Below are 25,167 nucleotides of genomic sequence, written 5' to 3' on the forward strand. Positions count from 1 at the left end.
TCTGACCTAAAGGGTGGGAATATGTTTTTCAGGGTGGGTGACCTGCCATAGCAACAGCCTCAGAATCTCCAATCAAATAGATGCTCAGTGGGCTGCTTGCAGTGACTTCCCACTTTCTTCCATTTGGTGGCTGCATCATTTCCTAGAGCCTGGGAGTTTCCACTGAATCCTCTGCCTCCAGCAGGGAGGCAAGGGAGGAGAAAGGGAGTGGAGAAGGCACCTCCACTCTTAATTGCCTTGGCTGCAGGGGATGCCATCATTTCTGCCTACTTTCTGCTGGCTTACATTCCCTAGGGTTCTGTCCAGACAAAAGCAGGCCTGGGAAACATGGGCACCCAGGAAGAAGAGGAAATGGGTTTGGGGAGCACATAGCATTGTCTCTGACACATGGATGTGCAAACATACACAGAAATATACAGAAGGTGAAATAGCTCTTTCCTTAATATCTCCGTAATCCAATAAGTGAAATGGGAAATACAAACTGTCAGAATGTAGGGAATATGTCAACAATAGAACTGATGAGAAGAAAAATGATAGATTTAGAGAACAGAGATCCAACATATGGTTAATTGGTGATCCTGCAGGAGACACTAGAATACAGAATCATCGGGGAGAGGAGTGGACAGTCGAACAACATCTCTCCTATTTTCGCCATCCTGTTCCTAACACCCTATCATGGCCTGAGCCTCACTGCCCAGGCTTTTGAGATGTCTCCACATGGAGATTCCGGAGGCCAGCAGTTCCCCATGTGAGCCTTTAGACCTCCCACCCTTAACATACTCCCTCTGCTTCCCACCATCTCCTCTCTCTGGACCTACTAACTTTCCTCCTTCCCCTCCTCCACACCAGCACTCCCAAGTCTTGTTTCAGTTTTGAACGTTCACAGCTTCCCCAGTCTGGAGAGGGGAGGGATAGTGCAGGATTACCCTCCAGTTTAGATGCAAAGTGTTCCTATTTTCTCTTATGCCCAAACAGTGGGGGGAAATGCCCAGTAAAAAAAAACCCACAAAACAATTTCAACCTTAATGTGCCAAATGAGCATTTATTCCCGCTTCTTATGGCTTAGGATATGGTTTATTCTATTAGACAAAAAAGGATACATACCCAATAGCTGTTTCCTTGATTTCTTGGTGGGGGGTGGTTGGGGATGGGGACAAGACAATCCTGTCACATGATCCAGTGAGTTACACTTCACCTTCCTGTTGAAGGACAGATGCTCTCAGATTGGGCCAAAGAGCAGAATCAACTGTTTCATGTTTGAATTTGATTGAGGCGAAACTTTTCAAAATATAGCTCCACTGACTTGCCTGAAGGCCAAAGGCAGGCAAGATGACTGCTTAAAAGTGTCTGTGACTGGATTCCAGGACAGCCTGAGGTGGAACAGTGAATCAGGACAGTCAGCTCAATTAGACAGCCTTTTTGATGGGCTTTTATCTGCATAGTTTCCAAGTTTGACCTTTTTACTGAAGGCACTGAGAGTGGGAAGACTGAGCCCAGCCATCCTGCTAGCTCAGCACTGTCTCTCCATCACCAGGGCTTCCCCAACAACCCTTTCTTCCCTTTCACGAAGGCATGAGGTCCACATGGTTTTGTGATCAGTGGCAGAGGCTCCTGATGAGTGGGTTAAAGCCCAGTGCTGGAGCCTTGAGGTTAGGACCCCCTGGTCACCTTCATGAACCTATACCAGAGCACTGTACCCCAGTATTGTAATCATGTCTCTAGAGCCTCCTCCCATGCCCCTGTCCTGGGCCTTTTGAGAAATGGGATTACGATTGCATCCCTTCACATCCCCAGTGGTGAGCCAGGTCCTGACCCATGGCAGATATTTTAGTGGAAGGATTGTATTGAGTCCAGATGAAGCAAGTCTCATAGGTGGCTGTACCCACACTGCAGTGACTGGCAGCCCTGGGAGTGCAGGTGGGTGACCCACCACCAGCTGTCACCACTGCAGCCCACCTGTCCTCTTGAGGGGCCAGCAGGATCTTCTTTACCTAAAAGCTAAGTTCACTTTGTCAGTGAGTACCAGAGGTGCCTACTCTCTTCCTTGCCTCCTAATCCCCATTTCTGTGCTGGGGAAGAGCTTGGTTCTGAGCCCCGCATGCCAGAAACAGGAAGTAGAATCATCCTTTCTGGTGCTGGCCAAGTCCTCAGGGCTTCTGTCAGGAATATAGAAATTGGGCCCTGGCCACTTGCTGATGTCCATTCCCCCACCTCCTACCAGGCCCCTGGCATCTGCTCCCCTTTGTTCGAATGAGGGGCAGAAAGTGTGGTGAAGTAACAGGAGAACAGGCTCTGGAACTAGAGGGGTTCAAACCCAGGTTCTGCCTTTCACCAGCTCTGTGGCCTGAATCAAGTCGCCCAGGTTCCTGCAGCCTCAATTTCCTCTCCCGAAAAACCAGGATGCTGGGTCCTTCACTGCAGGGCTGGGCATAGCACTGGGCACTTATTGGAGTTTCACAGCTTTTGTTGATTGAATAATGTCTTTCTTCAGGATCTAACTCAGGACCTTGGTCCTCATTATGTGCACCCAAGGTTTCCAGTCTCCCTTCCCAACAAGCGTTAAACACATTCATTTCTGATCACCTCAGCATTCATTGTTGGGGCCCTGTAGTGTGTTGCCCTTAACAGTTAATTACATATCTGCATATATGTGCATGTATCTATGTATGTTTCACTTGCATGCATGTTTTTCAGGAATACGAACATGACTGTGGGCCTCTAGCAGGCAGGGCCATGTCTCATTTCTCCCAGCCATCTTCCCTCTCACATCCAATTCTAGTTCTTGCTCACTCCCGGGCACCAACAGATACTTGACAAATAACTCTTTATTTAGTTAGAGGGTATGGGAATGATTCCAAGTCTGTAAGAAAGAATACTCAGTCCATTCATGCCGCAACAATCCAATTCCTGGATAGAAGAACAGAAAAACATTGCCTACCAACTATTAGGTTTGAGGTCGTTTGCTGGAGGGCTTTTAAAATTCACTGGACTTCACTAGGAATGTTTGCACCAGGGATGCCCAGAAATAAGTACTTATGGGGTCTGCAGCAGTGAAGGAGTTAAAGGATTCTTCCAACTAAGGGGGTGTCTGGAGATGGACATAGACTTTACCATCGCTGTCCTGCCTCTTTCTCTCTTTCTTCTTTTCAACTATTTTTGGCTTAAATGATCACAGCAGTTAATACCTAATCTAGAACTTTGTAAAATTCAGAAGCATTTGAAAAAATGATGATAAGCTTTCCCCATAATCCCACCCGCCAGAGGCATGAGCCTTCTCTTTATCTGAACACATCAGGCAGGGTGCGGTCCAGTGCCTTATTCAACTGTCTCCATTTATTCTGCAAAAGTAGCAGCAGCTCAGCCCTGACCATTTCCTCTCTCACTTGTGGGAGTCTCATTTAGGGATCGGTAAGTCTGGCTTCTGACTTCTAGCCTAAGTCCTGGAGCAAATGCTATGCCGTCCTTGTGGGGAGCTGATCCGTGGGGCCGGGGCCTGGGGCTTTCAGAGGCCAGGACTGCTGAGGGACCCATGGCCATGGCTGTTGGGGAGCACCTGGGAAGTGGCAGCTTGCATCTTTCCACTTTGAGCTCTGGGTGCTGAGCCACACAGACTGTCTGTTCCTGTCTGGAGACTCCCCCACTGAAGTGGCAGGAGACGGCGCCTGCCTCTGCTTAGGGCACATGAAGCTTAAGCCGATTTTAACAAAAAGTCAGACAACTCGGGCATCTGTTACTCCCCTTGTAGACCTTTTGTTTCTCTTACAGCCACAAGGAACGATCCATAGAAATGTGATTTCATACTCCAGTGGTTACATGTACTTGGTCTTCAGTGGGACAGGGAAGAAGATGCTTGGTGACAAGAAGCGTGTCTCGTGATGTGTAGTCTCCAGCTGCCCTCCTACCAGGGCGAATCCCAAGCAGGGACTCTGCTGAGGGGCTGCAGAGGTGTGAGGAAGTGAGCTTGCCAGGCCTAGAGGGAGCTCCTGGGTTCCTCTGTGCAGAGAGGAGGGTCCCAGCTGAGGGAGGTGAGGGGGTGCTCAAGGGAGGAGGTGAGAGAGACAGAGAAGAGAGCAGGGCTGAACATGGGAGAGCCAAGGAGGTTGTTGTGTGTGATGCATGGTATGTAATATTACCTTCCTCTCTGTCTCCCCATAATTAATGTCGGATTTGTTAATGTAAGAGTTGCAATCTGTTGCTGGGTTCTGCCTCAAATTAGGCAAGAAGGGTGGCTGAGGGGCCAGCCACTCAGTTATATACCAAGACAAGAGGTGATTTGGGCACTGAGGCACCTGCCATGCACTCCTCCATGAACACTCAGCACCTTACCCTTCAGGGTCTGTCTCCTCACACTGTACCGTGAGCTCCCCTCAGGCCTCACTTGCTGCTGGGACCTCAGGGCTGGACAGGGCTGCTTTGTTAAGCTGGTCCAGCTCTTCCCAATTTACCTTCAACTAACATTTGTTCAGCACTTAACTGGCACCAGGCCCTATGGCAACAGGGAGGATAGAGAAACGCAGAGACACAGGCTGCCTGCCAGGAGCTCACGGTAATAGATTGTTGCTGCCAGGCTGCAAGTGGAATGGAAGAGGCAAGTAAAAGTGATGTGAAAGCCCAGGGCGGGGGTGTAGGGGGCAGGCTGCCAGAGGAGAGGACACATGAAATGCAGGGAGGAGGTGAAGAGAGGAGGGTGTTCCTGGCAGACTCCAGCCCCAACCAAGAATCTGCTTTGTGCCTCTTGGGTCCTGGGAATAGCCCCTGGAGAGCAGGGCAAATGCAGAGAGGTCAGGGGGCTGGGAATAGAGGTATCATCTGAGTCTCAGCCTCATCCTACAGGGTAGCTGTCCTCAAGGAGAAGGGGCTGGCAGAGAGAAAAACGCACAGCTCCCAGCTGGGCATCAATGGGCTTGGATTGTTAACATGGGGTGTGCATTTGGTTTGACAAAGCCCATTTGGATTTAACACTTTATATTTGGAAAATGTGAAAAGTATACCTGCCATTTTGGTAATAAAGGCTAAATTTGACTAGGTTTTGGTTGGAAAAGCAGGGCTTTAAAAAGAAAAAAAAAGGTTAAGGAACACGGCCCCTGGAGACAGAGGTGGATTTTTAGCAGGGCAGTGACAGGCATGGGCCAGGAAGGACTGTGGATCAGAGATCATTAAAGGATGGAAAGATGGAGGCATGATTCAGGGCCTGGCGCCGCGGGTGGAGAGATATTTAGGACATAAAACCAGAGACCTCAGTGACCAATTAAATGTGCAGGGCAAAAAGAGGGAGTCAAGGTGGGATCCCATGGTGGGATGCCTGGTTGGTAGGGGGCAGAGAGGAGGGGGCTGGGGAGGCTGTGGTGTGGGGTGAGCAGGAGTGATGGTCCGTTTGCAGGTTGATTTTTAACAAGGCTGCAGGACACAGGAGTAGGCAAAGGCCCCTGAGTGTTTTAATGTCCGGGTTCACAGTCCAGAGGGCAGCCAACAAGGACTAGAATGCACTGCCCTAACTCCTGCCGCCTCACAGCCCAGCTTGACTGCACACCAAGAGCAGGGGGCAGGTGGCTCTGAGGGGCTGTGCCTCTGGTGCTCTCTGAACCACCCAGGGGGTGTCAGGCATCTCTTTTCACTACATGGGGCACCATGGCTCACACTGTCCCTTGCATCTCTGCTCTGCCTGAGGGATGCGGGGGCTGGAAGCTGGAGAGAGCTAGGTTCTCAACGCATGTGCTAGGAAGCTGAAGGCTGCACAAGAGGTGATGCTGTGCTTGGTACAGCAGCTTCAGCAGGCTCAGAGGGTTCTGTCTGGCCAGGATTATCTAAACTCCCCCAGGACAGCAGCCCTGCTCTAGGTGCTGGGGCCTCTCTAGAGCAGCCCTGGCATTAGGCCTCTTTCTCTTTCCTTCTCTCATTAAAATTTGCTGATCTGGTGCCTGTCCTGCCCGCTCAGCCCAACTCCCCAGTCAGAGATTTGACAGTTTCATTGCCACAGGACAATGGTTTCTAGCTAATACAATTGCCTCAAATACCTCTCAGGACTATTTTCATTTTAATTAGGGCATAATACCATAACCCAAGGAATGGTGCTCTGGTGGGGAGTTTCAGCAGCAATGGGGGTTGGGGTGGGAATTATTTTGTTCACTGTATATTTACATTGGGGGTAAATGTTTGCTTTCTTACAAGAATGGTGCAGGCTACTTCTAGGGGCAAAGGATTAATTCTATTAGTACACACAAAAAATAGCTGAGATTATGAAAATTCAAATCTTAGCAGGTTGTGGCCACAGGGCAGCCTCAGACCTTCTGGGGAAGGGGAGGAAGCTGGTGTTTGAGGCTGCCAAGATTGGTACTTAGGGAGGGCAGTAGAGATACATCAGCAAACCCCACCCTGAGGCCAGCCCTGGAAGGGAGGCCATTGGAGAAAGGCAGCATCAAGTGGTGGCTAGGACCCTGTTCTAGCTAAAAATAGAACCTCTGGGAGAAGGACCTCAGCCGGCACTGGGTGTGCAGAGCACAGAGTCTCACTCTTAGAAGCAACCTGTTCCTAAGTAGATGGGCAAGCATCAGGACTGGGCTCAAGGACCATCCAGGCACTGAAACACTGAGCCCCAGGCCCCCTGGCTGGATTGAGGAGGAGGCTGAGCCTTAGTGGGTGTGCAGGTATCCTGGATTCCCACAGGCACATTGTACCTACCAAGACGAGTTCTTGTCCCTCATTGGTGGGACGAGTCTCTTCGAATGGCTCCACTCTGGACAGCATTGGGTCAGGGATGGAAGTGAGCTGCCAGTGAGCCAGAGCCATGGGCAGGCGGCGGTAGGGTGGGGGTACTCAGGGATGCTGCCAGCCCTGGGTGAGACAGCCCCCAGCAGCTCTGGGTCAGAACAACAGTATGTCCAAGTGAAAATGGAAAATGATCACTTGTCATTACTTGTCTTTATTTTTAAACATTTTGACAATTAATGCTTTGAAGACCTTGATTCCTAGGAGTTTTGGAGTAGTAACTCACCCTAGTGTGTAAGGTATTAACAACTTTATATTCCTCCTTCAGTAGTACTTTAGGACCTTTTATCCAGGTATTAGCTGGGGCCTTTCTTCCCCTTGAACTCTGGGTGAAATGGCCTTGAATTCACCCATGGACAGCCTGTGCAAATCTAAAACTCTCCCATTTTCCTGGGATGAGATATTCTTCAGGCTGCTTCTGCGTCTTGGGCTGCATCCAAACATCACTCACATTAGCATCTGTGAGTTTAGCAGCTGTTAGTGAAGTGTTTTGGGGGTCTCAGGAAGGGAGATCCTCCCAGCCCAGCAACTCGCCACCACGTCTGGGCTGCGCCCTCCACCAGGCCAGGGCAACCGCTTTCCCTGGAGGCCTTGCCAGCCAGCACTCAGCAAAGAAATTCTCCAATTCTTCTCTTTAAAAGGAATTTTGATCCCAATTGTAAAGATAATGCAGCTCTCTTTACCTTTTTTTTTTTTTGAGACAGAGTCTCACTCCCTCCCCCAGGCTGGAGTGCAGTGGCGCGATCTCGGCTCACTGCAACCTCCGCCTCCCGGATTCAAGCAATTCTCCTGCCTCAGCCTCCCGAGTAGCTGGGACTACAGGCGCCCACCACCACGCCCAGCTAATTTTTGTATTTTTAGTAGAGATGGGGTTTCACCATATTGGCCTGGATGGTCCCGATCTCTTGACCTCGTGATCCCCCCACCTTGGCCTCCCAAAGTGCTGGGATTACAGACATGAGCCACTGTGCCTGGCCTCTTTACCTTTTTAAAGGCATAATTTGCTTTTAAAATAAAAATTCATTTCAAGTTCATTTTAAGGAATTTCCCAGAAGCTCTTATAAATCAGGTGAAGAGTCATGGTGGTGCAGGCCCTGACACTTGTCGTGTTTGTGTTTTGCAGTTTCCACCTGGATGTTTGAGGTTGTGTAGATGTGGCCGGCACCCTTGAGAGTGGAGCTAGGGGGTGCAGACTGAGCAGTGAACAGAAGGAGCCTTGGACAGGGCTGGGCCAGCCTCCCGGTAAGTAAGCAGTAGTTTCTGGTGGTGACGGGGGTGATGCACACTTTTTGGTTGGGCCCATCACGTGAGGTACAGACAAGGCCCTTTGCATGAGGATGAGCTTCCAGACACTCAGGTCATTGCTATGAAGTCCCCTTATCCTGCTGACTCAAGACCTACCATAGAATCTGAAGGACCTTAGAAGTCACTAGTCCACCCCCTGCCCGTAGTTCAGCAAGGACAGAAGCCCCTTTACAGCATCCTGTGCTCACTCTGACTCCCAGCAGGGAGAACTCCCCACCTGACAAGGCAGCCTGTTCCACCTTCCCATTACTGAGCAGCTCTTGCCCTTAGGAAGTTCTCCCCCATGCCCTCAGCTGCAATCTGCCTGTCTGTAACAACCACCTGGTTTCCTAGTTCTGGCCTCTGAGGTTCTAGAGAACCAGCCTAATCCTTCTTCCACATGGCAGCCCAGCAGATGTTTTGGGACAGAATGATGGAGTGGAGAACTGCAGGATGTGGGGCTAGAGACAAACCTGGTTGAAATCCTGACTCCACTGTTATCTGTGTGACCTTGAGCAAGTTTGTTAATCTCTTTGTGATTCAGTTTCTTTATGTTTTTTTGTTTTGTTGTTTTTTTTGAGACAGGGTCTCCCTCTTTCACCCAGGCTGGAGTGCAGTGGTGTGATCTCAGCTCACTGCAACCTCTGCCTCCCAGGTTCAAGGGATTCTCCTGCCTCAGCCTCCCAAGTAGCTGGGACTACAGGTGCACACCACCATGCCCGCCTAATTTTTGTATTTTTAATAGAGACAGGGTTTCACCATGTTGGCCAGGCTGGTCTCAAACTCCTGACTTCAGGTGATCCATCCGCCTCGGCCTCCCAAAGTGCTGGGATTACAGACATGAGCCACTGTACCCAGCCTATCTTTATTTTGTTCAAGTAAAACTGGAACAATAATATCGACCTCATAGATTGGTCCTGGGGGCAAAAATACATCATGAATAAAAGTTGCCTGGTAATATTATGTCACCAATTCCCTGTCATCAGCTGGCTGTCCTACAATTCAATTCAGTTCTGACATGAACTACCCCAAGTTGAAGGGCACACAAGCTAACTACTACAAGATAAAGGACAAGGTCACCAATATGACCATCCCCACCTCAGGCACCAGCCACAAGTGGGGTCCCCAGGTCACCCACACTTCCAACTGACTTGGCTATAAATTTAGGAGTTCCCATGACCCCTCTTCAGGTTCAATAATTCATTAGATGAGTCACAGAACTCACCGAAAGTATGGTACTTGCAATCATATTTCAAAGGGTCCAACTCTGGAACACCCACATGGAAGAGATGCATCCATAGGTCAGGGTGTAAGGTGGGGCGCACAGAGCTTCCGTGCTCTCTCCTGTGGAATCCAGGCCCATAACTCTCCCAGCACATCAATGTGTTCACCAACTAGGAAGTTCCCCCACACCTTGGTGTCCAGAGTTTTTTTAAAAATCAAGGGGCATTTGTTACAGAGGCATGAGTGGTTAAATCATTTGCCACTTGTCTGGACTCAATCTCTAGCCCCTCTCCCCACTTTGGAAGTGGTGGGATTGGTGGGGGGTGGAGCTGCTGCTACAGGCTTCTAATCATGTGCTTGGGTTTTCTGGGGTGCCTAGACCCTTCCTTGAAACCAAGGGCCTATCATAAGTCACCTTATTAGTATAAACTCAGGTTCAGTTGAAAGAGGCTCATGATGAATAACAAAAGACATTCCTACTGTCTTCTGGGCATTTTAGGAATTCCAAAGGTTTTTGAAACTCTGTGCCAGGAACCAGGGACAAAGATGACATATAGTCTTTCTTATATCACACCTGGCTCATCACACGCTGGTCTCCTCTGATCTTCAGCATCCTGGTGAGCTTGTTTTTTGTGATATCGAGGTTGACCTGTTCCCATTATCTGGTTGGGAAACTGGGCATTCTCAGTCTTTTTCTGGATGTTCTTCTTTTTGTCGATGTAGCTCAAGATTGAATTAGTTTTTTAGACTAAAACACATAATTACAGTTATTTAGTGTGTACCTGTTTATAATTGAATCACAAGCCTCTCATTACTTGAATTCCTAATGCTAAGATGACTTAAGCCCCTCAATCACACATAATAAGAGTAAATAGTTAATAGCACTCGCTATATACCAAGCCCTGTTTTAAATACTCCACATACATTAACTTCACTAATCCTCACAAGTACATTTCAAGGTAGTTAATTTACTACAGTCCCCATTTTATATGTGGGGAAACGGAGGCACAGAGCAGTTAAGTAACTAGCTCAAGATTACACAGATAATAAGTGGCACAGCTGAGATTTGAACCCAGGTAGTCTTGTTCCAGAGTCTGTGCTTTTAATCGCTAAGCCATTCTGCACATAACTTTTTGGAGACAGAAGGAAGGAGCACAAGAGGATGCCTCTGATTCACAAAGCCAAAGGGTTGGCTCAGGCCCCTGTTGTGATGGTGATGGAGTCGGGGCTTCCATGTCCTACACCACCCCCATCGGAGTACCTCTGGAGCAACCCTCTGGGGCTGGGCTCTAAGAAGGGAAGGCAGGCCCTGGGGCATAGCGGTGTGAGCTCCTATCCATCAGGCCCAGAGCTTCTTGGTTCTTTGTACTTCAGGGAGGGCAGAGCTACTTCACAGCCTTCACAGACCAGTTACTGGGGAATGCAACCACTCCATGGGGAAGGGGAGAGGGTCAACCTTTTCCTGCCTGGAAGGCTCAGTACAAGGCTGTGCTGGCCAAAATGATCCCAGTCCCAGAGAAGCTGAGAGTTCAGTTGGCTTAGAGCCTGGAGTCCTAGGGAGCACAGGGGGCTCACATGCCTACGCTCACATCCAGTGTACTCACTGGGGAAGGGGAGTTGCTTGTTGCTGTTTTAAAAATAATATCAAAGGTTCAGGGCTTTGAAAGTGCCAAAGAGAATTAATTTACTATGATGAGTCACTAAACAGAGAAGGAGTGGGGTTCGATGAGGTGATGTCTCTGGAAGAATTTTGTTCTGCCGTGCTGCCTGCCCAGAAGAATCTGAGTGGGGGCCACATGTCTGTGTGGCTCTGATGCAGTTCTATTATGTTTGACTTTGTCATCCCTTCTTATCCTCAAGGTCCAGGGATGAGGTTGGGTGTCAGCATGATAGAGGTGAAATATTCTTAACTAACGCCATGCACATGGGACTGACTGGAATCCACAAGGCCAATGTGTGTTCTTTGCAGATGTTTCTCTTTTGGCATCTGACTTGTGGGAGAGGCTCTGGGGGAAAGCGGGAAGGTCTCTTGCTCCAGGAAACCCAGATCCTCCATGCTTCTGCCTTTATTACATGAATATATCTGTCTCCAACTCAGATAAATCATAGAGTGTCAGAGCTAGAAGGGACCCCAGAGGTCATTTGGTTCATTTTCTGATTTAGAGCTGGGCAAAGTGAGACCCAGAGAGAGGCAATGACTTGCCCAAGCCCATGCAGCTACTGAGTGACAGATAGGGGCAAGATTGCAGGTCCCTGACTTCTAGTCTAGAGCTCAGTCCACCAGCAACATCCCTGACTCAATCACTCTTTTTCCATTCAGATGAAAGGAAAGGGTCTGGATTTAAATGTTGCCAAGTATGACCACAACCATTCTAGCAGCCTGCCAAATCTGTTCCAAAATCTTTCTTTACAGAATCTTTTTTTTTTTTTTTGGCTCCCACTCCCAGCAGACCCCTTCCCCTACCTCTGACCCTTCATCTCCGTCCCCTATTATCAAATATTTTGTCAACACCGCTGGTAAGTGTGGTGCTGGTTGGGGGAAATCAGGTAAGGGCTTTCATAAGAAGATGACTAACTAGTGGAATGATTGAGATCATAGGTCCTGGTTTGGCAGCTTTGCAGAAGTGGGCCATGGTGGCATTTGGAGCACTCCCACTGCCTATTAAAAGAAAAATTTTAGACGAATTAAACTTAACAGAGTTTGAGCAAAGCATGATTCAGGAACTGGGGAGCCCTCAGAACCAGAATGGTTTCTGAGTGACTCTGAGGCTGCCACATGATTGGATACATTTATGGACAGAAAAAGGAAAGTGACCTACAGAAAATGGAAGTGAGATACAGAAATGGCTGAATTGGTTACAGCTTTGTATTTGCTTTATTGGAATAGTGTTTGAATAGTTGGCTACCTGTGATTGGTGGAAGCTCAGCTGCTGTGGTTGGCTGAGACTCAGCTACTTGTCGCAAGAGTAGGTTACAGTCTATTACACATCAAGTTGGGTTACAGTTTATTATACGTGGAAAAGCCCTTAGGCCACACTTAAAATATGTAAGGAGGCAGCTTTAGGCCAAACTTAATGTAACATGTCCCAGGCCAAGTGTATGATAGCAGATGGTGGTTTGAACGAGGGGAAGGGCCTAGACAGCTATGGGACTTGGCCTGTGATGTGAGAGTCAGATTATGTGAGGTTTTGTGCCATCTTATGTCAGACTTGCTAGAAATGGCCAACACCTGGAATGGATGCCTTCCATTACATGTTGGAACCATTAACATCTAAACTATAGATATTTCAACCGAGGCTGCTCACTAGGGATTAGGGAGCTTTTGAAAAATCCTGATGTCCAGGTCATACCTCAGACTAATTATATTAGAATATCTGGCATCAATAGTTTTTAAAGTTCCCAGGTGACGCTATTGTGCACCCAAGTTTGAGAACCACTGCTCTAGGCTGAGGGCTCAGGCCATCAGCTGACCCTTGAGGAACTCTGTCCATGTGCCTTCCCTTGAACGAACTGTTTGCCTTTCCCCTAGAGGAAGAATGCAAACAAGAACAACAGGAAACCATCTGTGTATTCTGGGCTGATGGGATGGCCTTCCACTGTCCTCCAGGCTTATCTATGGCATCATTCTCCCCTCACCCTACCCAGAGAGACTGCAAAGGTAGAGTGTGGAGTTCTGGTAGAATGTGGAAGAAGAGGTTACAGGCAGCTCAGGGACAACAAGAATATCCTCTACTGGACATCAGCAAAGCCTCCTTTGTAATGAGCTTCTGACCAGAATCAAGGGTAGGCTGGGGCCAACAGGACTGCTGGAGCAAGGCCGGAGGGAGCCAGGACTGGCCAGCCACGGGCAAAGGGCAGATCAGGACCTGGGAGGCCAGGAGTCTTTTCCCAAAGAACAAGAGAGCATTCCATCTCCTCATGGAATGGGAGCCCATGGAGGTAAAGCAAGGGAGTGGCAGGTTATGGATGAGAACCCAGGTGTCCTGGTCCCTTGTAATGCTCTTTTATTTGTATCTTCACATATATGTTAAAAAGCTAATTATTGTTCAGCCAAAGTATATGCTGCCTTCTGCTGAGAAGAGAATCAGCCAGCAGGGAGAAGGCCAACGCTCTGTAAGGCCACCCTGGGTGTTGAAGGGGCAGAGCACCGATTTGAAGGCCTTGCAGTGCCGACAGAGGAAAGGAGACGGGCTTCGCCAAATTCCCACAGCCGGGAAGTGAAGCCCGGAACTGCAGGCTTACTCTTCAGAAGGGCTCCAAGATAGCAACAGAAAACATTTCTTCATTCATCATTCACGCATTTTAAAAAGCATGCTTGATTAGAAAAAATCCACAGCTTTCCCCCAGCTTGACTCTCCAGAGGCTGTCGTGGTCCTTGCTCCGGGGAGCAGGTTTACACGCGGCACGTGCGGCTCTGGCAGCCGGGCAGCATGGCACCCTGCAAACCATATTTAGTTGTTGTTTCTCAACATGAGTTGAATGGGATTGGAGAGAAAATAATTTTCCATTAATAAAGTTGCACACCTCTTTTTTAACTTGGAATAAGAATCTGATTCTGCATTAAAACAAGTTTCAGAAAAACAGATTCACCAATAAATTCCTTTCCAGGGGCCAGAGCGAAGTTTAAGTTGTAAAGAAAAGCATTGGGCAAGGCGCTTCCCACGTTTCAGTAGTTCCTGTGCTCTTTTAGTAGTAGTCTTAGTAGGCCCTGTTTAATAGTAGTGTTCTTTTGTGAATTTCCCACCATAATTTTTTTTTCTTTTTAGTTCTGTGGTACATGTGCAGGATGTGCAGGTTTGTTACATAGGTAAATGTGTGCCATGGTGGTTTGCTGCGCCTATCAACCCATTACCTAGGTGTTAAGCCCAGCATGCATTAGCTATTTCCACCATAATTTTTGAGGGGCCTTATTAGAGGGTTTCCATTTTAGATGAAGTACTGATTTCCAGTAAGTAGCTTACCACTGCATAGGTGTGCGTCACAGAAATGCCCAACAAGGTCTGCAGGTCATGTTTCCATTTGGGGAACTCTCTACTCCAAGCCAAGTGTGACCATTTAAGGGCTGGCTAGTTGGGGAAGGGAGTGGACACCTGAACCCATGTTTTTACTTAGTCTCATGGCACAGCAGCGCCGCTATAGATGGGTATATGGGGCCGCTGCTGGCGTCCTGCCCTCCTCCCCAGGCTCTGCCTCTACCATCCTAGGAACAGCCGTACCCCACTGAGAATCCAACCGAACCTAGCCCTGTGCTCTGGGAAATGTGTACCCCGATGGGGAGCACCAACCTGACCGCATACCCTCTCCTTCTCTGTAGAGTTCCAGGAGCGAATTGCAAACCCACCGGGAAAATGAGCGAAGAGACGGTCCCCGAGGCTGCCTCGCCGCCGCCCCCGCAGGGGCAGCCTTACTTTGACCGCTTCTCAGAGGACGACCCCGAGTACATGCGCCTTCGCAACCGGGCGGCGGACCTGCGGCAGGACTTCAACCTGATGGAGCAGAAGAAGCGCGTCACCATGATCCTGCAGAGTCCCGTGAGTGGGGCTGACCCGGGCGGGAGGGCGCAGGGGGCGCTGGCTCTTCAGGACGTGTACCCACCCGAAAGATGAGTAAGTCCTCTTTCCCTTGCTCAGGGTCAGTAGAAATGTAAGCCCACTGAGCAAGACGGATCTGGTCACCTGGGGCCTTGACACTGTCCCTTGTAACTGGTGGATGGCAGAACCTGGCTTGTGTGCGGCAGTTTGGCTTGGTGCGGGGGTAGGTGGGATGGAGACAGGAGTCCCCCTCAGTTTCCTGTGCCCCTTCGGAGCCTCAGTTCCCAGTCTTCCCTCCTCACCGAAAGCTATGACAGTGAACGGACAAATCCATGTAAACTGGAGACCAGCAGGGTGCTAGGAGGAGGGCTTGGGGCTCCCTTTACTGAACACCACAAAGTAAGAACTTTCTGTCCAGACAAATGAAGCTTTGACATGAATGGGATGGGGCTGAGGAGAACCTGGAAGCCCCAGGAGGTGGGCAGAGTGGAGGGCTCAGCAGGGCTGTGGGATGGGGTGCGGGAAGGGAAGGCAAGTCGGGATCACTCACCTCCCTCCTTACTTGGGGCCAGTTGGTTCCTGCCTGGCATGGACACAGCTCCTCCTTGAGGCAGGTAGTGCCTTGAGAAGGCCGAAGTGTGGGCCCTGTGGACCACTGAAGGCAGAGGGAGATCACTGTGGTGGAGGCAAGAGGGGTCTGACTGAGGAAGAGCTTGGGGGGCCTCAGGAATCAGCCCATGATCGTAAGGATCGGGAAGCCCAGGGACAGAGTTGGCATCTCCAATTGCTTGCCAGGATGGGCTCAAGAGATGGGAGCCACTCTGCCTTGGCCTTCTGGGCTCCAGAGAGCCAGGGCCTGTGCAGGGGCTGTGTGAGGCCCTGGCTGGGAGCCATGGTGCATACTCAGGCCACACAGAGCAGCTCCAGGGAATGGGCCGAGGTCCAATATCTGTGCCCAGATATTGTGCTGGGGAGCTTGGAGGAATATGGCAGATGCTGAAAGCATTGGGGTGAAGAGCCTCTGGGAAAACCCCCAGAGTGTGACTAGGAGGGGTGGCAAGGGGGTTAGGAGAGGCGGCAGAGTTAGCACCAGCCCAGATTTCAGGGCTCAGGCAGTAAATGGGGGTTGGAGGAGGGCCTGCTTCCTTCTGTCCTTTTACAGGTTGGCCAACACACCTAAGTGGCCCCCCATTTCCTCCTGAGTGTTTTCTCCTGCCACCTGGTGGGCAGGATTCCTTGCTTATGGCTTCATGGTCTGAAAAGCCAGGCTTAGAGTTGGATATCAGGAGTGGAAGCGACCTCAGAGGTCATCAAATCTTCCTGTTCTTCCTCCTACCCTTTCATTAAGCACATGAGGAAACTGAAGCCCGAAAGAATCACAGGCATCGCTAATGGAGAGGGATGGTGGCTCTCTCCATTCAGTTCTGCCTAAAAAAATGTCCTTCATTACTAAAGTGAAGTCCTACCATGTCTGATGGTGGGGAGGGGTCTTGGCCCTCATTTAGACACAGAAAGGACCTGGAATCTGGATTACTGCCCACAGGGCAAGGGAACACAAGATCCATTCCCACCATTTCTTTGTTGCTTCCCATACAGCAATTCCTGAGGTCCTAGTGGAACTGCTCAGAGTCCCCTGTAGCTGGGGACCCTGAGCATGGCCCTGACCTAGCTGACCCAGGGGCAAGGGGTGGGCACTTGGAAGAGCTCATTGTTGGGCAGCTGTGTGAGAGGCTATGGGGGGACAAGCACCTCGGGGCCTGCTTCAGTCTTTCAGGGAGGAGCTGGAAGGCCTCATCCAGGAGCAGATGAAGAAGGGGAACAACTCCTCCAACATCTGGGCCCTGCGACAGATCGCGGACTTCATGGCCAGCACCTCCCACGCAGTCTTCCCAACATCTTCCATGAGTATGTGGTGTCTGGGGAGCTGCCAGGAGCAGAGGTGGAGGGGAGGGTGGGGTGGGGAAGAGAGGGAGGAGCAGCAAGAAGCGTCTGGTTGCCAGGCTATGGAGTAAGCAGCCTATTGTGTTATCAGGCCTTGGGGAGCTCAGCAGCAGCCAGAGAGGTACCTGGCTCTGCTTCTGATGTTGCTGCAAATTAAACGTCCACAGAAAAATTACCCCAATGCCAGGAATAAGAGGGTGGAGGTGATTTCAGTGGATGGGAAGAGACCACTGAAGCCTGTGTTTCCATGCCCCACTAGACAGGCCAACCTGACTCCACAGATGAGGGCTGAGAGGAGCCAGCCAGGGCTATGCAGGAAGCCACCCTCCTGGGCTGTTATGCTCTGCCCATAACATTTAAAAAACAAGCATCAAAAAATAACTCCCCCTCAATAAGATTATTACAGGATTATGGCAGAAAACTGTGAAAATAACCAAGAAAGGGAAGCAGAAATCATTCTACTGTGTTCTTAAAGCCCTCATATTACTATTCTTAATATTTTGGTGAACATATATCCTTCCAGTCCTTTTTTTCTTAACATATATAGATTATGCAAACACAAATGTAATCACATAAAATATGGTTCTATAATATAATTTTTGGTGGATACATGCTATTTAATAAATTTCCCATTGTTGGACTTTTAGGTTATTTCCAACTTTTTGTTAGGAACAATGCAATAAACATCCTTGTAAATAAACCTGAGATTATATCCATGATTATTTTCTTAAGATAAATTACTAGTAGAATTGCTGAATTGAAGTACATGCATGCATGTTTTAAAGACTTTAATGCAGATGGCAGATTACATCCTTTCTCCAAATGGATCCAATTTACGTTCCCAACAGTAATGCGGTAGAGTGCCCATTTCCTCTACCCTGGTCCATAGTGTATACTACCATTTGTTTCATCCTCCTGATTCAGTAGGTGACAGATAATACTTTGTGTTTTAATGTGCATTTGTTTGACTACTGATGAGGTTGGATATATTAATGTATTTTCACATACATATTGGACATGATTTTCTTCCTTTCTCTCTCTCTTTCTTTCTCTCTTTCTCTTTCTCTCTTTCGTTTTCTTTTCTTCTTCCTTTCCTTTTCCTTTTCTTTCCTTTTTCTTTTCTTTTCTTTCTTTTCTTTTCTTCTTCCTTTCCTTTTTCTTTTCTTTCCTTTCTTTCACGCAGAATCTCACTCTCTTGCCCAGGCTAGAGTGTAGTGGTGCAGTCTCAGCCCACTGCAACCTTCCAGGCTCAAGCACTCCTCCCACTTCAGCCTGCCAAGTAGCTGGGACCACGGGCACGCACCACATGCCTGGCTAATTTTTGTATTTTTTGTGGAGACAGGGTTTCACCGTGTTGCCCAGGCTGGTTTGGAACTTCTGGGTTCAAGTGATCCACCCACCCTGGTCTCCCAAAGTGTTAGCATTACAGACGTGAGCCACCGTGCCCGCCCCTGAATTTCTTTTTATAGTAAATTGCCTTTTTACATCCTTTGCCTATTTTCCTATTAGTGTATTATTTTCTTATAGATTTTTACATTTTTATAAAGTAAAGCTGTTTCTGTATTATCTGTCAAATATATTGCTTTTTTTTTTTTTCCAGTTTCTCCTTTGTCTTTTAGTTTTGTCCATGGCATTTTTTTTGTCTTGTAGAATTCTTTAGTTTCTGTGTAGCAGAAACCATTGTAATTTTCCTTTGTGTGTTCTGCTTTTGATTGCATGCTTAGAAATACCTTTCCCATGTTTCATCATCTGATGGAACAAATACCCTTAATTATGCCTTTGTCAATTTTCCTCAACTGTTTGTACAAGTTTATTCTTTACAATAACTTTAGGCCAAGCACAATGGTTCATGCCTGTAATCCCAGCACTTTGGGAGGCCAAAGCAGGTGGATCACCTGAGGTCAGGAGTTTGAGACCAGCCCGGCCAACATGGTGAAACCCTGTCTGTACTAAAAATATAAAAATTAACCAGGCATGGTGTTGCATGCCTGTAATCCCAGCTACTTGGGAGGCTGAGGCGGGAGAATTGTTTGAACCCTAGAGGTGGAGGTTGCAGTGAGCTGAGATTGCACCACTGCACTCCAGCCTGAGCGACAGAGCAAGATTCTATCTCAAAAAAGCAAAAACAAAAATCAAACTTTAGAATTATTTTATCAAGTCCCCCCATTGACCTTAAAAATTCCTTTTGGGATTTTGATTCGGATTACATTAAATGAATAAATTGATTTGGTGAAGAATTTATAAATTTATAATTTTATATTAGAATGTAAGCTCTGTAGGGGAAATTTGTAAGTTTGGTCCACTGCTATATCCTTTGATTTAGAATGTATCTGGCACATAGTAGGTACTTAAAAATATTTACATGAGTGAATTGTAAATCTTTTCAGAAATGAGATATGTCTTTTATTTATTTAAGTCTTCTTTCATATCCATCAGAGAAGTTTAGTAATTATTTTCATGTAGTTCTTGCTAATTTCTTATGAAGTTTATTCTGAAATTTTTAAATAACTTTGTTATTTTAAGTGAATCTTTATCCCTTCTATTTTCTTTCTGGTTCTCATTTAAGATGAATTGTTAGATATATATATATATATACATATAAGTGTGTGTGTGCATGTGTGTATACACTAGCCCCTTATTGAACTCTTATTTAAATTTTAATATCATCTCAGTTAATTCTTTTGGGTGTTGTATATACAAAAATCACATAATCTGCAAATCATGATCATTTTGCTTCCTTCATTTCAACATTTACCCATTGGTTTATTTTTCCAGTTTTCTCATTGCATCTGTTAGAACTTTCAGAACAATGTTTAATAATAGATTAGTTATCCTTGCCTTATTTCTGACTTTAATGGAAGTTGTTTTACCACAAGAGTTTGAGACAATTATTTTTTATCGTGTTGAGGAAATATCTTTTTATTCTAGTTCACTATGAGTTTTTCTCAGGAATGGATGTTGAATGTCATAAAATACATTTTGGCCATTTATTGTTTTTTTTTTTCCCTTGAACTATTGAGGTGATGAGTTTTAGTAACAGATTTCTGAGTATTGAACTCCTTTTTCATTACTGAAATAAATCATTCTTGGTCTTTATGCATTCTTTTAAAAATACCCTTCTGGATTTGATTTTCCAGAATTTTATTAAAGATTTTTGCATTCATATTCACACATGAGATTGGTTAGCAGTTCACTTTTTGGGCAGTCTTTACCTAGTATTGATACCATGCCTGTAATTTCATAACATGAATCAAGGTGATTTCTCTCTCTTTTTTACCCTGATATAGTTTAAATAAGATAGGAAATCTCTGTTCCTTGAGATTTATTATTCACTTAGAATGTCATCTAGATCTGGAATATTTTTAGGGATTTTTGATGTTTTTGTCCTCAGTTTCATCTGGGGTTTTAAAATTTATTTTGCTGCTTCTTGGTTAAATTTTCGTCATATGTTTTGTGTAAAATAAACCATTTTATGGAGTTTTTCAAAATTATGAGAGTCATTTACAATATTATTTTTATCATTCAAATTTCCTGCTAAAGTAGATGAGATAACATCCCATTCTCATTCCTGGTGCTATGTAAATTTTTGCTTTCTCTTTATTGACCAATCTAGATATTTGTTTATTCATAGATCATCTCACATAAGCCAATTCTTGGGTTTACTTATTGGTCCTGCTATTCTTTCTGCTTCCTGATTCATCAGTTTTATTTCTATATTCATTAATCCTTTTCCATAACTTTTCTATTTTGTTATTTGTGTATTTTCTAGAGTAGCATAAAATGTATTTATTTTTATACTAAATTCAATAATAAAGACATTTAAGGCTATAAATTTTTTTCTATGAGTATATGTTTGGCCTTATCTCAGGAATTTGACACATAGTAATTATTTTATTGTTAATTTCTAAATAGCTTGCAGTTGCTGTTTGGACTTTATTTTTCTTCTAAGAGCTATCTAGGAGTGTTTTCTTATTTCCAAGTGGTTGAATGCTTAGTCTTTTAAAGGTTTGCTAATAGCATTGGATTTTATGGCATTATGTTTAGAAAATGTGGCCTATTTAATTTCTGTGTTGGAGATGTATTCAGGTATTCTTTGTGGCCTAATAATATCATTTAAAAATGATAATGGGTATATACCATCTCTACAGCATGGTATTTAATCTATATTTTTGTCTTAATTTGATTTTGTAAAAAATTTTCTCCCATTACATTTGATTTCTGTTCATTTCTCTTGGTATTTATGATAGTTTTTGCTTTCTATGTCTTGAAATATTCACGGCATAAGCATGACTGATAGTTATAGCTTCATTATTGATTGCACCTTTAATTCATATAAAATGACCTATAAAATAGCTTCTTTGTATAAGAGAATATTGTTTTGCCCAACTTCTATTTTGATAATAATGTGATGACCTCTGCGTAGTTTTTGTTTATATTTGCCTGGTGTATTTTTGATCTTCCTTTTATTTTTACCTCTTTGGAGCCACTTTATTTTAGTGGGGTTTTTTTTGTTTTGTTTTTGAGACAGGATCTTGCTCTGTCTCCTAGGCTGGAGAGCAATGGTGCAAACACAGCTCACTGCAGCCTCAACCTCCTGGGCTCAAGTGAGCTTTCTGCCTCAGCCTCCCAAGTAGCTGGGACTACAGGCATGTGCCACCATGCCTGGGCAATTTTAAAATTTTTTATAGAGACGAGTTCTCACTATGTTGCTCAGGCTGGTCTGAAACTCCTAGGCTCAAGCGAGTTTTCTGCATCAGCTTCCCAGAGTGCTGGGACTCCAGGTGTGAGCCACTGTGCCTGGCCTGTTTTTATTTTTTGTAAACTTCCTATAGCATTGCCATCTGACATTCTGTGGCTATAACAGAGAAATGGGATAGCCAATTTTTTTGATTCCTTTTTAGGTCGCCAAACATTTTTTTTCTAGATGCTTATGGATATTTTCCCCTTATCCCTGTATTTCAGGAATGTTACCAGGAAGCATATAATTGTAGGTTTTTTTCTTTATATGAACTTTCCCCATAATCAGTGAGTACTCACATGCACAGGTCTTTTTTTTTTTCAGTTCAGAAAATGTTTCTTCTACCATATTCACATGGCTTATCTATAGCCGGGCTCTCTGGTTTTTATCTCCCAAATCTGTCATATTCTCTACCATCCTTTCCATGTCTGTCCTTATACTCTTCCTCCTGAGAAAGGAATAGGGCTGACCAGCATTCCCATTGCCTCACCAATCAACATCTGTCAGGAAGACAGATGGATGCCTGGAAATCTGCTTGGTACACATCCAGGATATCTGAGTCAGGGATGTGGAGAGGGGAAGTTTCAAGTACCATGAGTTCAAGCCCAGATAGGTTGTTATCTGTCTAGCTCCATTTGCCTTAGAAATTGGGGTTTTGAGCATCCGTGTGCCCTTAAGTCTTAGCTTTCAGGGACCATGGTGAGTTTTCATCTTTTTCTGTGTTTTCTTAGGTACTTTGACTAAATGGCTCAGTTAGATCTGATTTATAAACGTGACATTTAGCCATCCTAACTTTCGTGAGGCCAATTAGAATAAGCTTTTAAAAACTTGTTGTGATATTATTTTCTTTTTAAAATGGATACATAATAGTTGTACATATTTATGGGGTACATGCGACATTTTTATATATAAATAATAATGTAATGATCAAATCAGGATAATTGGAATAACCAACACCTCAAACACTTATCATTTATTTATTGGGAGCATTCGACATCTTTTCTTCTAGCTGTTTTGAAATACACTATGAATTCTTGTTAACTACAGTTGCCCTATTGTACTTTCAAATTCTAGAACTTATTCGGTCTGTCTGTGTTTTTGTACTCATTAATCAACCTCTCTTCATCCCACCTCTCTTGAGACTCAGAGCAGGGGATCGGGAGCTCCTTTTGAGCCCTCCTGTTCTCTTCTTCTTCTGCCCCTTGTACCTGTGGGTGAGGGCATCCTTAGTTGAACCTCCACGGGGTTGGGGAGAGGGACTGTCTTTGATACAGACACAGATGATGTGATGGGGTGAGTGTTTTCAGACCTGTTCTGGCCCCCTGGCCATCACTGGGGCCCCATGGTTATTTGTAGGAGAAGTATTCAAAGAACTGTGGTATAGACTACATAGACCTCCCAACATCAGCCCCACCTGCCCGCCTTTGCCTGGGGCCCTGTGCTTTTGACATGCCCTCCTTGCTGCTAGGCATGAAGCAGAGAAGTAATTTCTTGTCTGGGGAACCCACAGAGGGGAGGAGGCAATCCCAAACTGGTCAATTTGAATTAGAAATCCTTAACTTTGGAAGTTTGTTGTTGTCCTTGGCAGCCTAACTAGGCTTTTGGACCACTGCTGTCGCTGCTATCTGTGTTTGTAGGGCACCTGCCCTGGAGGTGTATCACCTCTGGTTGGCAAGGCCCTTGTGTGCGTTTCCTGACATGGGTGATTCAAGGCCTGCTCTGCTCGCTGGATGTTGGCCCAGCACCCAGTCTGCCCTCGCTTTTGTAGAACACGTCATCACTTCCACTAATGGCACACTCGATGCAGGACATACATCGTCCGCCCTCGCTTTTGTAGACCACATCATCACTTCCACTAATGGCACACTCGATGCAGGACATACGTCATACTGCAGCAAGTTTCACAGAGGTGGTAAAAGCTTCCAAAGAGCATCCTGATCCATTAAAATCTTTGGTGGGAGCTGGGAGAGGCAGCATCAGGAGGCTCCCAGCCAGACAAGATTTTAAGCCAGAACCTTTCCTATTGATTCTCTTATTAGTTCCTAGATGCTGATTCAGGTGCTGGACCTCAGATGCCCTCTGCTCCCTTCCTGAGGCATGTAGGCAGTGGTCATCATGGTTAACGGGATAGACTGGATGTCATATCCTAGACCCTTGCATGCCCTGAGGACAAGACTATCAAACCCTCTAGGCCCATTTCCAAATCCCTTCCACATCCCCTCAAATTCCCAGAAAGAACCACCGTATAGCTAAGGGACTGCATGCCCAGAGAGGAGCCTAGGTACCCTGCCTGAGGCCTCTGGCCTTTCAACCAGCCACAGCTGCACTCACTTCCAGAAGTTTATGACTTGTTAGAAAAACTTGAGGAAGTTACTTTCAGGCTGATCTGGCTTTCTTTTTTTGGGAGGGTGTGGGGGACGGAGCCTCACTCTGTCCCCAGGCTGGCGTGCAGTGGTGCACTGCAGCCACCACCTCCCAGGTTCAAACGATTCTCCTGCCTCAGCCTCCTGAGTAGCTGGGATTATAGGCGCATGCCACCACACCCAGCTAATTTTTGTATTTTTAGTAGAGACAGGGTTTCACTGTGTTGGCCAGGATGGTCTTGATCTCTCGACCTTGTGATCCGCCCGCCTCGACCTCCCAAAATGCTGGGATTACAGGTGTGAGCCACCGCACCCAGCTCTGATCTGGCTTTCTATTTTCCCTGTTTCTAAATCACAGAAAATGTGATTACATGGTGTCGTTAAAACAATGTAATAGCTGGTTTAATGACAAGTAACTTCTTCATTAATAATAACTGATGAAATATACCCATGTTTCCACTCAGAGATTTATTCTTGCTTTGATTCAGTGCCCATCTTCAGAGTTTATGGTAAGCTTGGCATTCCCAGAACCCTTCATTCTGTGGCCTTGAGACTTGCCATGATTTTTGAGCAAAAGCTTATCTGAACGAGCAGACTTTATTGGGCACAGACGTTGATTCTGTGGACTCCTCCCCCAGGTAAAGGTCAAAGAATGTTTAATTCCCTGCCTGGGGAAGTCTCCTGTGCAGTTTTAGTGCCAGTGAGAATTTGGAGAACACTGGAGCAAGGAAGGGGAGGGCAGATGGGCCCTGGCCCTGAGAGAACTGCACTGTCCCTGCAGATGTCTCCATGATGACGCCTATCAATGACCTCCACACAGCTGACTCCCTGAACCTGGCCAAAGGGGAGCGGCTCATGCGGTGCAAGATCAGCAGTGTCTACCGACTCCTGGACCTCTATGGCTGGGCCCAGCTGAGCGACACCTATGTCACGGTGAGCAGAACACCCTGGAATTGGGTGGGGCACTGCATGTGGTCCCACAAAACCCAAAGGGAGAACTCCTGACCCTTGGCATGGCCATGGCACTGCTGGTGACCTTTGGCTAAAATGCACTGAACCCTTCCAAGTTTTTTAACCACTGTGGTCATTGATAAGGCATTCTGCCCAGCGGGCACTTCTTTGGATGGGAAGGAACTCCTGGATCCTATACTAGAGCTACCCTTGATCATAGTGAGTTTCCTTTTGTAGCTCCCTTTCCCCTGCTCCAAATAAAAACTGAGTTCTTTTTATCTCTTATGGCTGGGGGGAGAGATAAGGGTTCATTAGAGGTGGACTTGGATGCAGTAGATTCAGGGGAAGAGGGGATTCAAGCACAGTGTCC

General features: G+C 46.4%; 1 protein-coding gene across 1 annotated transcript in view; it reads left to right on the forward strand.

Annotated features, from left to right (window-relative positions):
* Positions 1 to 25,167, forward strand: part of ADD2 (adducin 2) — a 111,132-nt gene that overhangs the window by 46,911 nt on the left and 39,054 nt on the right. The window contains exons 2-5 of the mRNA XM_063695814.1: positions 7,889 to 8,007; positions 14,588 to 14,804; positions 16,571 to 16,709; positions 24,628 to 24,779. Coding sequence (XP_063551884.1) covers positions 14,622 to 14,804; positions 16,571 to 16,709; positions 24,628 to 24,779 — 474 coding nt within the window. The 5' untranslated portion in view covers positions 7,889 to 8,007; positions 14,588 to 14,621. The remainder of the gene's footprint in view (positions 1 to 7,888; positions 8,008 to 14,587; positions 14,805 to 16,570; positions 16,710 to 24,627; positions 24,780 to 25,167) is intronic.

Source organism: Gorilla gorilla, chromosome 12 (genome assembly GCF_029281585.2).
Source record: "Gorilla gorilla gorilla isolate KB3781 chromosome 12, NHGRI_mGorGor1-v2.1_pri, whole genome shotgun sequence".
In the NCBI taxonomy this organism is placed as follows: Eukaryota; Metazoa; Chordata; class Mammalia; order Primates; family Hominidae; genus Gorilla; species Gorilla gorilla.